Here is an 11243-nt window from a genome sequence, read left to right on the forward strand (position 1 = left end):
CCCCCACCCCCGCCCCCACCCCCGCCCCACCCCCCCGGCCCCACCCCCGCCAGCACCGCCCTCACCCCCCGCCCCTGCCCCGCCCCCGCCCCTCCCCGCTCCCTCTCCCCCGGCGCAGAAACCACACCCGGGACCGCTGCAGGTGCGCGTTTGTATTTCGCTCCCGGAGCCCGCAGGGGGGCCCTTTCGCCCCCGCCCGCAGGTGGACCAGATGTTCCAGTTCGCCTCCATCGATGCCGCGGGCAATCTGGACTACAAGGCGCTAAGCTACGTGATCACCCACGGGGAGGAAAAGGAGGAGTGAGGCCCGGCCTGGTCAATAAACCTGGACGCTAGGACGCTGCCTGCGAGTCCGCCGGGGCGGGAGGGCGCGTCCGTGGCTGCTGGGCCCTGCGCGCGAGGGGTCGCTCGGCAGCAGATAGGGTGGGGGCTCTGGGGCTCTCTGGGGTCCTCTAGCGAGGCCCCCCGCCTTGCACTCCGGAGTCGCCCTGCTGGGCCCCAGGACCCCAGCCCTTCCCGCTCCCCCTCGGTCCACACCCCGCCTTGAGTCTGCGCCGCCCACGGCCGCCCTGCCTGGTCCGGGTCCACACAGCAGCAGCCCTCTCGCTCAGCCGCGCATCAGTCTCGGGCCCAGGGGCTCTCCCCAGGCCCTGGTGCGCCGAACGCCTTGGGTCCCTCCGCCCAGCTGTCTGGCGTGGTGGGCACAGCCCGGGTGACCCGAGCCTGCCTCCCCTTCACCACACGTCCCTGGTCAGTCTCCGCATCTTGGGGCTCTGGGAGGAGGTGGCAGGGCCCAGAGAAGCGGCTCCAGGAATGAGCTGGCCCTGAGCTTCCAAGCTGGGAGTGCCATGCTGGGGCCTCAAGGGGTAGTTTCCGGCGGGGACTCCTGGTCCTCGGCGCCTGGGCACGCGTTCTGGGTGGAGGAGGACTTGCCAGACTCTGCCTGCAGGCGCCGGTATGAGGTGTGGAAGAAGAGTACCAGGATGCAGCTGAAGAGGTTGCATAGGCCGGCCATCAGCAGCACAGACGCTGGGGACACATAGCACAGCTGTCCCCACAGCCAAGCCCCGGGGCCACAGATGGGCAGAGCCGGACGCTGGCCTATGGTGACACCACTACCCTTGACCACAGAATGACCCCAGACAGAGCCCACTCCCAGTTCTTGACAGCCCTGAGCGGGTGTTTGCAGACCCAGGTCCTGAGAGAGGTCACCAGCATGGGGTCTGGGATATGGGTGTGCCAACCCACCTCTGATCTTGGCCACACCTGTCCTAGCTCACCTGTCCTGTTGCCCAGGGACTCCCTGCGTGGGGCTCACCTGTCCCGTTCCCCGGGAACTCTCCATGTGGTGCTCACCTGTCCAGTCAAGTGGATCCTCCCCCTGCTGGCAGGTGGAGAAGGACCGCTCCGAGCATTGCACAGTCAGTGCCATCATCGCCAGCATGATGAATATTCCCTCGACCTGCCTAGACACACGTGGCCCTCAGCCCCCACTGCACTGCCCATCCCCTCAGAGCCAGGTGCCACTTTGGGAAGTGTTGACATCAGTGCTGTCCCTTTTGCCACCACCCTCCTGAAGGCAGTACACAGCTTCGGTCACGGGCCCTATCAGCTGGCCCGGCCTGCACACAGCAAGCGCTCAGAACCTGCTTGGCTCTTGGCAGAGCAGGCAGGTTCCCCACCTCCCCGAAAAGGGGCCTGGACCACACGGTGCAACCCCAGGGGTGTAGGGGTGGAGCAAGGGGAGTATCTCTGGGGAGCAGCAGGGGCAGATGGATACTCACCCCAGCACAAAGATCAGGCCTACGGCAGCCCCCTCCCCCACGGGGAAGGAACACTCGACTGCCAACTCCATGGCCACGGGGGTCACCGAGAAGCCAAAGAGCCCGAGGAGCGAGCAGGTGGTGGCCAGGGCAAGGGCCTGTCCCTGCAGCAGGGACACCTGGGAGCAGCGGAACGGCAGGCAGACAGGTGGAGGGGGTGGTGGTCAGAATTGGACCTGGTTTCATGGGACACGGGGCATGGGGTGGGAGAACCCATCCCACCCAGGGGCCACCCTAGCTGGCAGAGGCCGGGCAGGAGACAGTCCGGACCTCTGTTCCAGCCAAGCTGCCAACCGCCCTCTCCGGGCCTCACCACCCACCCACCCCTGCAGGGTGGACTTGGCTTGAGGAGACCCTCACCAGGGCAAAGGCCATGCAGGCCAGAGAGACCAGGCACAGGCCGATCTTGGTGGCCTCAGTGAAGTGCTTGGTCCGGTCCACGTAGGGGCCGAGAGCCAGCGCCCCCAGGATCCCAAACGCGATGAAGAGAGCTCCACAGAGGCCAGAAAACCCCTGGAGGAGGCGAAGGCAAAGGTGGAAACATGCCCCCAATCCTACACCGGGCACTGATCCCAGAGGGCAGAGGACCAGCTCAGAATGTGTGAGCAGAGCAAGGCCCTCCCTGCTGCATGTCTGGATACCAGAAGATGGCCCTGTCCTGCAGACCCACAGGGGTGGGGCCTTGCTGGGAAGGGGCACTGGGAGCCCTGGGGGCCCCATCTTCCCAACCACGCACCATCAGTCCCTCCACTCCATCCCACAGCTGCACCACCTCGCTGCAGCTGTGCCCACCACCTCCACTGCCTGTGGACATAATGTCGCCCAAGGCATCTCGGGAGGGCCCACAGCACAGAAGGATGTCAATGTGGCCCCTGCCAGGGTCGGACACGGAGCACCCCAGAGGCAGCGGTGACTCCGTGGCCGTATGGGGTGGGTGACAGAGGCAGAGCCCCCATGGGTGGGGCCAGGGCTCACACTGGAGTAGCCGCTTGCACAGAGGATCTGCTGCAGGAGGGTTGAGAAGCTGTAGGAGATCCCGATGCATCCCCCGAAGCACACAGCCAGGATGACATAGGCCTTATTCCGCACCAGCTTCGGGGAAAGAGTGTCTCAGCCCTGCAGCCCCGGGGGCCCTTCCCAAATCCATCCCCTCCTCGGCCTCTCGCCCCAACCCCCAAATCCACCCTACCCTGGGGATCCCACAGCACTGACCAGCTTGAGCCCATCCAGGAACTTCTCTGAGGTGGAGCTGGCAGCCCCGGCAGAGGGCGGGGTGGGGGGCACGCTCTCCCGGAGGCAGATGGTGGACAGCAGGCAGACAACGCCAGCAGGGATGGCGTAGACACTGAGCTGGGGAGGGGTGTGTGTGTGCACAGGGAGACCACGCAGACTGGCGCCCACACACGCTGCAGCCCTGCCTGCCCCAGGTGCCACCTCTCAGCTCCTCCTGCCCCACCACTGGCTGCCTCCCAACCCCTGGTCTGCAGCCACCCTCTGCGAGGCCCAGGCTGGGAAGGGCCTGCTTGACTTCATCCTCGCCTGCTCCAGGGGCTGATAGGGAGCCCTGGCTGTCAACACACCCCTCACCAGTGACACCCTCCTGGCTGACGTTAGCCCAGCACCCCCAGGCTCCAGACTCATCTCACTGTCGGCTGCACAGCCCGTGACAGGGCTCAACACATGGACACCGATGGGTGCAGAGGCACACATGCACACACGCTCACCCTCAGTACATAGTCACAAGCACAGACACACCACACACACCCGATGCACATGCACGAGCACACACAGGCACACACCACACAACACACATGGGCACAGGAACAGAGACATGCACCGCACACACCACACACACTCGATACACATAGGCATGCATAGTAACATCACACACTGGACGGGCATGGTGGCTCACGCCCGTAATCCCACTTTGGGAAGCCGAGGCAGAAGGATCACGAGGTCAGGAGTTTGAGACCAGCCTGGCCAACATGGTGAAACCCCACCCAACTCTACCAAAAATACAAAAAAAAAAAAAAAAATTAGCCGAGCATGGTGGCGCACGCCTGTAGTCCCAGCTACTCCAGAGGATGAGGCGGGGAATTGCTTAAACCCAGGAGGTGGAGGTTGCAGTGAGCCGAGATTGCGCCACTGCAGTCCAGCCTGGGCAACAGGCTGAGACTCCTTCTTGGGGGGCGGGGCGGGGGGAATCACACACAGGCATAGGAACACGGACACGCTTGGGCTCAGGAACACACAGACACGCATGCGCACACACCACACAGGTCAGGCACGGGCGCCTCATGACCCCTCACCATTAACAGAATGTCCTCGCCCTTCTTGACCAGCGCAGGGGACAGCATGTTGGCCACAAGGACGCCCAGGGGGTTCGCTGGGTGGGCGGATGCACAGGGAAATGCATCAGCTCAGCTGTGGCCCGGCTTCCTCTCCAGCCCACAGGCAGAACCTTCTGGGCCCCAGCTCCTCCACCCTAGCCAGAGAGCCCGGGGAGCCGAGTATCTGTGCGTGGAGCCAGAAGAGACCCCGGGGTGAGCCCAGGCAGGCGGCCTCCCTCCCCGGAACTCACATATGGTGGTGAGCATGTTGGCCGTGGCTCGCTGGTGCTCTGGGAACCACAAGGCAGCCACCTTGGCTGGAGAGAAGATGACCAGGCTCTGGGCAAGGGCACAGAGGCTCTGGCCACCCATGAGGAAGGCAAATGGGTTTTGGGTCCCAACAACCACGCAGGGCATGATGCGTAGCACACTCCCAGCAAAGTTCAGCCACGAGCCCAGGATGGTCTGCAAGGAGGGTGTCAGGGATGGGGTCAGGATCTCTGCCGCCAACCCAGGTGCCCGCCGCGTCCTCCCAGCACCTGCACTTCCCACTGCAGCCACCCTGACAGCTCTGCTGGGTCCCCAGCTGTTGGGACTGATGGGCTCTGGTCTGGGGAGGAGGCCTTGACTCTCGTACCCAAATGCAGGGGCCTTCACCCTGTCCCAGAGCGGGCCACGGTGTGGGGTCTGACTCACCGCCTCACGGAGCCCGACGGAGTCCAGGACCCAGATGGCCACCAGGCCAAACAGGGTGGATACCACGAGGTAGACCAGTGACAGCCAGTTGATCTGCGCCATGGACAGGACGAAGTGCTCGGCAATGATGTCAGCCACAGGTGCAAAGCTGAGCCACAGCTGTAGGGGCCAGGTGGGAGTCAGCACAGAGCCACAGATCCCGGACCTACGTGCTCTGGCCCCAGCCAGCCCGAGGGAGCCAGAGTGCCAGCAGGCCTGTGAGGCCGAGGGGATCCAGCAAGCTGGACACAGGGCCCTCCTGCCCAAGGAGAGCGCCACCTTGCCTTCCCCGAGGGAGGGCACCCAGCGCAGGGTCAGAAAGCATGCCCTGACCGGGGATCAGCCTGAGGGGCAGACACTAAGGCCAAGGACCTGGCCAGAGCCCACAGGACCACGAGCCCCACCCAGACCAGACCTGGGGCTCCAAGGCAGGCCAGGGAAAGACGGGCATGACAGGGTCTCAGCTAGAACCTCTGGGATTGCAGGCCAGCCCCACCCAAAGCCAGCCTGACCTTCCCTCCCAGAAGGCCCAGGTGTTTGGGCAGAATGTTGACAGAGCGGATGCCATTCCCCACCCCGCAGGCATTATCAGGTGCTAGGGCTCTCCACCCCACAGACGTCTGGCACACAGCACGAGTGCACACTGCGGCCGAGGGGAAGGCCTCCTAGAGGAGGTGAGACTGGCTCATCCCTGAGGGAGGTCAAAGTGGAGCCGCTCACCAGGGCTCACTATAGGAGGGAGGAGGGCGTCCACGCGTGGGCCCCGAGGAGGCTGTGTCACTCAAGGTCAACTTCCATGAGTCCACCGAGCTCCAGGCCACACCCTCCGGCAGAGCAGCCAGACCCAGGCTCCGCCCGGACGAGGTCTGACTCAGCCCACGGGACAGGACAGGGAGCTTGGGCAACAGCCACCTTGTCTTCCTTTTTCCGCAGGACAGGGCCAGGGGCAGATCTCCCAGGCACAGAACGAGCTCCCCAAGCCCAGCTGATGGCTGCCTGGCCGAGCCCAGGGAGAGAGAGCCAGGCGTCCACTGACAAAGCCTGCCCTGCAGAGCCAAGCCCGCCGCTCCAGCCTCAGCCCTGTCCTGCTTCCTCGGGGGCCTGAGTGAGGCCCACAGCTGACTCACTGAGCAGAGATGCGTCTGAAGCGTGCGGGGCAACGTGGGAGGACGATCTGTCCAACTCCCTTCCTCCTCTCCCAGCCTCGACCCTGCCCTCGCTCGCCCCCTTGGGTCCTTTGAGTCTCATCCAGAGCACTGGGCTTGGCTGCCTTCTAGGTGGGTGTTGACCCAAGCTCTGCTCCGCCCGCCCCTTACGCTGCCCGCTGGAACCCGGGAGCCTTGGTCACTGGCTGCAGATGAGTAACTCCAGCCTCAAGGGCACTTGGCTGGAGTGAACGTGGTGCTCATGGCTCACTGCGGTGACCCAGGCAGAGACCATGACGACTCTTGGTGTCAGGGTGAGATTTCTTTGTGCTCCATGATGACTTGTGGGTATTGCTACAACGGTGAAGAACTGCAGTAGGAGGCCCTTGACTGTCCAAGGAATGCCCCACACCCAGGACACCTACTGACCATCGAACCAGCCCACACCCTCAGACGCTCCACCCAAAGTCAGTTATGGCTCCCCCAGTGCCTGGACACGGTGGGCCAGACGCCAAGCCACGGCAGTGAGTTACGGCGTGTGCCGGCATCTGTGGGCAGCAGGCAGCCCCCAGGCCCATCCAGCAGATCCCAGGCCTGTCTCGTCCGGGAGCTGGTTCTCCATACCTAGCCAGCAAAGGAGGAGGGGAGAGGCCCCGGGGTCCACCTGGAAGAACCCTGACCCAGGCCTAAGAGCGGCTCCTGCTCCTGACCCTGAGCTTCCTGACCATCCCCGTGACCCGGCGCCTCCCTAAGCTGTGGGTCCTGCTGCCAACTCTAGCTGTTCATTGCACATTGCCCAGATACTGCCCAACCAGTTCCTGAGGCTCCCTGGAATGGTTGATGAGGGCACACAGGGCAGGAAAGGCTGCAGTGTGCAGCACGGGAAGGGAGCGGGGGCAGGATGGAGCCCAGCCCAGCCCAGGAGCCGCCCCTCACTCAGAGTCAGGTGGAGGAGAGTGCGGCTCCAAGCCCACCTCTGCTCTGTGCCTGCTGTCCTGGGGCTGGGAGGCGTGGAGGGAGGGAGGGAGGGAGGGCCACTGCAGGGCCACCTGTATGTGACTGGCTGGGGAAGAGGGACCCAGGCCACTGGCTGGAGCCACTGAAGGCTGGGAAGGGCTGGGACTCCATGACTGGCAGATCCCCCTGGGCACCCAGCCCTCCTGCTCTGTGCCCTGGGCCCCGACACCTCCAGGACAGACAGTGCCCCCAGTGCCCACACCCCCTAGCCACCCCCAGAAGGCACCCCCTGGCCCCGGCCCCAGCCAGCACCTGGCACCTCGGGCTGTGGCCACAGGAAAATGAAACCCAGCTGGTCCGAAGGGACCGAGGGTCCCGGAGCCCCCTGTCCCTGTCCCCGCCCCTACCATGGCGTTGGAGCAGCTGACCAGGCTGACTATGAGCAGGAACACCCAGCGGCGAGCGTAGGTGCGGTGGCCTTGTTGTGCACACAGGGCCCCGGGCTCGGCCAACCCGGGGTCTGCCCCCGTCTGTCCTGCCCCCGTCTGTCCTGCCATCGTCCGCGGCTCCATGGGTCTCCACCGGTCCCGCGGGCCGCCCGGGCTTAAGGACCTTCCAGCGTGGGCCGGGACCGCCCGCGGGTGGAGGTGGGGACAGGTGGAGCAACGGGGCCAGTTCCGCCCCAGGGACTACGGAGGAGGGTCCCGCCCCGTTGCAGTTAAAGAAGACCCAAAAAAGGGGATGAAAGGGGGGCCAAAGGTGAAGTTGGACCCTCCTCCTTTGGCCTCAGTTTGGAAGTCCCTGCCACAAAAACCGAATGTCCCCTCCAGAAAGGGCCCCCGGTCACAGCCTGTGTGGTCCTCAGGGTGGAAAGGCGCAGGAAAGGTGGCCTGGAAGTCACTCTGCCCAGCAGAAGCTCTGCATTTCCTGAAGGGGGCTATGGATCCCAAGTTCCTGAGGTTCAAGCCAGCCACAGGAAGGGGCCAGAGGCCAGCCTGGAGGAAGAGGCTGGGCTCGCTTTGCACAGAGCCTCAAATCAGACCAGTCCCTCTAGTGCCCCTGTGGAAAGCAGGCATGGGGTAGGAGGGGCCAAGGGTTGCCCGCCAAGGTGGGAGGGAAGGCTGGGAAGGCCTGTGGGCCCTACCCCGGGGTAGGCAGTCTCCCACACACGCACCGGATTGTTACCTGCATTTTACAACAGAGCACACAGCTCTCAGAGGAGTAGGCACAGGTTTCTGTTTGTTTAGGATGGAGAGGTCTGTGTGTTGGAAGGCAGAGAGGAGGGAGTTTCGGCTTAGTCTTGTCTGCAAGAACCTACTGATCCCACAACTGTACCTGGCCCACCCTGGGAGAGCCCAAGGGGCTTCGGGCCCTGTTGCTGAGGCCAGTATAGGGGTGGGGTGGAGGCTGGCCTGGTCAGACGTGCAAACAGACTCCAAACAAGAAGGCTTTATTGACCCTGAAACACATCCCTGTTTTCTGATACTCACAATATTATTCCTGTTTTTTTGTTTTTTGTTTTTTGTTTTTGAGATGGAGTCTTGCTCTGTTGCCCAGGCTGGAGCACAGTGGCGTGATCTCGGCTCACTGCAAGCTCCACCTCCCAAGTTCACACCATTCTCCTGTCTCAGCCTCCTTAGTAGCTGGGACTATAGGCGCCTGCCACCACACCCGGCTAATTTTTTGTATTTTTCATAGAGACGGGGTTTCACCATGTTAGCCAGGATGGTCTCAATCTCCTGACCTCGTGATCCACCCACCTCGGTCTCCCAAGGTGCTGGGATTACAGGCGTGAGCCACCAGGCCTGGCCTGGTTTTTGTCTTAAACATTCATCTCCTTTGCCAGGGTCTGTCCGTTGTCCACACCTGAGTCTGAACAGGCTGATCATGAGGCCTCAACTTTCACTGTGCAATCTTCTGCAGAGATTGGGTATGTGTCTCAGATAGAGCTGTGCACGTTGAGATTTTTCTTTTTTTTTGCATAGCGTCCCATCCAGTAACAAAGAGAAAATGGGGCTCACCCAGGGGTGTCCTGAGATGGGCGGGCCCCAAGGGAGTTCCACTCTCTTGAGACATGTGATGGGGCCCTGTGATCCTTGCTCCCTTTATCTCCTCTGCCTTTCCCCCGTCTAGCCTCCCTCCTCATCTTTGTTCCCCATTCCCCCACCAGTTCCTTCTGTTCTCCTTCTCCTCACCTCTTGTTTGCCCTGTCCTGAGGACCTAGCCCCCTTACAACCTTCCTTCATAGCCCAGTGCCAATGTTGGCCTGGGGCCTTCAACATCCCCTAACCCCCCCTGGCAGAGGGGGAGTTGCAATGCAGGCTTCCCTGTTGAGGGACCTCACTATTGTGGAGCACTGCTTCTGACAGGTGGTGTCTGAGCCTGTCACCATGAAATGCGGCAGCCACAGTAGCTACTTTCATCATTCAGTCTCTGTTGAGCATGCATTGTTGAGGGGCTCCTCCCCTCTACATGTCAGAACTCTTGGGTTGAGCAGGTGAGCTCAGCAACATTGCAGAATGCAAGATTAGCACACAACAATCAATTGCATTGATGTATACCAACAAGAAACATGAAAACCAAAGTTAAAGACATTTATAATTACTCCAAGGAAAATTAAATACTTTGCTATAAACTTAGCAAACCATCTACAGAACTTGCATGTAAAATTAAAAACCATGGGCCGGGTGTGGTGGCTCACGCCTTAATCCCAGCACTTTGGGAGGCCAAGGCAGGCAGATCACAAGGTCAGGAGTTTGAGACCAGCCTGGCCAACATGGTGAAACCCCGTCTCCAGTAAAAATGCAAAAATTAGCCAGGTGTGGTGGCGTGCACCTGTAGTCCCAGCTACTTGGGAGGCTGAGGTAGGAGAATCTCTTGAACCCAGGAGGCAGAGGTTGTAGTGAGTTGAGATCGTGCCACTGCACTCCAGCCTAGACAACAGAGTGAGACTCCATCTCAAAAACAAAAAAAACAAAAAAATTACACACCGTGGCTGGGCAAGGTGGCTCACGTCTGTAATCCCAGCACTTTGGGAGGCCAAGGTGGGTGGATCACCTGAGGTCAGGAGTTCAAGAACAGCCTGGCCAATATGGTGAAATCCTGTCTTTACTAAAAATACAAAAAATTAGCTGGGTGTGGTGGTACACGCCTGTAATCTCAGCTACTCAGGAGACTGTGAGGTGAGAATTGATTGAACCTAGGAGACAGAGGTTGCAATGAGCTGAGACTGTGCCACTGCACTCCAGTCTGGGCAACAGAGTGAGACTCTGTTTCAAAAAAAAAAAAAAAATTGCACACCATTAATAAAAGACATCATCAATAAACACCTAAAGAAATGGATAGGCATACAATGTTCATGGATTGGAAAATCCAACATAGTAACAATGTCAGTTCTCCCTAAATTGATCTATACATTTAATTCACTTCCATCAAAAGGTTTTTGTACTTGTAGACTGGGAAAAATATTTGCAAACCACATATCCAACAAAGGTCTAGTATCGAGAATATATAAAGAGCCTTCAAAACTCAACAGTTTAAAAACCCAATTGGTAGCCAAGTATGGTTTCACATGCCTGTAATTCCAGCTACTCAAGAGGCTGAGGCCGGAGAATTGCTTGAACCCAGGAGATGGAGGTTGCAGTGAGCCAAGATTGCACTACCACACTCCAGCCTGGGTGACAGAGTGAGACTGCATCTCAAACAGACAAACAAAAATCCAATTAGAAAATGGGCGGCCTGGCGCAGTGGCTGTAGTCCCAGCACTACGGGAGGCCAAGGTGGGCAGATCACGAGGTCAGGAGATCAAGACCATCCTGGGCTAACACAGTGAAACCCCATCTCTACTAAAAATACAAAAATTAGCCAAGCGTGGTGGCAGTTGCCTGTAATCCCAGCTGCTTGGGAGGCTGAGGCAGAAGAATCGCTTGAATCTGGGAGGCAGAGATTGCAGTGAGCTGAGATCGCACCTTTGCACTCCAGCCTGGGTGACAGAGCAAGACTCCATCTTGGAAAAAAAAGGAAAAAGAATGTAAAGTGTTATAGCTGCTGTGGAAAACAGGTTGGCAGTTTCTCATAAAACTAAATATGCAATCACCATATGGTCCAGCAATTGTACTCTCGGGCATTTATCCCAAAGAAATAAAGACTTATGTTCACCCCAACTGGGCACGGTGACTCACGCCTGTAATCTCAGCACTTCGGGAGACTGAGGTGGGTGGATCACAAGGTCAAGAGTTTGAGGCCAGCCTGGC

The 11243-nt window shown here is 60.1% G+C and overlaps 2 protein-coding genes across 6 annotated transcripts in view; one reads left to right on the forward strand and one right to left on the reverse strand.

Moving 5' to 3' along the window:
- Positions 1-343, forward strand: part of MYL5 (myosin light chain 5) — an 8562-nt gene extending 8219 nt beyond the window's left edge. For all 5 annotated transcript variants that reach the window (XM_025386261.1, XM_025386259.1, XM_025386260.1 and 2 more), the window contains one exon: positions 203-343. In XM_025386261.1, the coding sequence (XP_025242046.1) occupies positions 203-304 (102 nt within the window). In that variant the 3' untranslated portion in view covers positions 305-343. The remainder of the gene's footprint in view (positions 1-202) is intronic.
- SLC49A3 (solute carrier family 49 member 3) lies at positions 268-7751 on the reverse strand. The gene is given in 12 exon segments (XM_025386256.1): positions 268-472; positions 474-569; positions 909-1029; positions 1357-1466; positions 1785-1942; positions 2184-2336; positions 2799-2915; positions 3036-3173; positions 4133-4209; positions 4405-4618; positions 4850-5008; positions 7398-7751. Coding segments are annotated over 12 exon segments (1713 nt in total). The 5' UTR covers positions 7563-7751.
- Between the last annotated feature and the right edge of the window lie 3492 nt (positions 7752-11243).

The sequence above is a fragment of the Theropithecus gelada genome, chromosome 5 (genome assembly GCF_003255815.1).
Source record: "Theropithecus gelada isolate Dixy chromosome 5, Tgel_1.0, whole genome shotgun sequence".
Taxonomy (NCBI): Eukaryota; Metazoa; Chordata; class Mammalia; order Primates; family Cercopithecidae; genus Theropithecus; species Theropithecus gelada.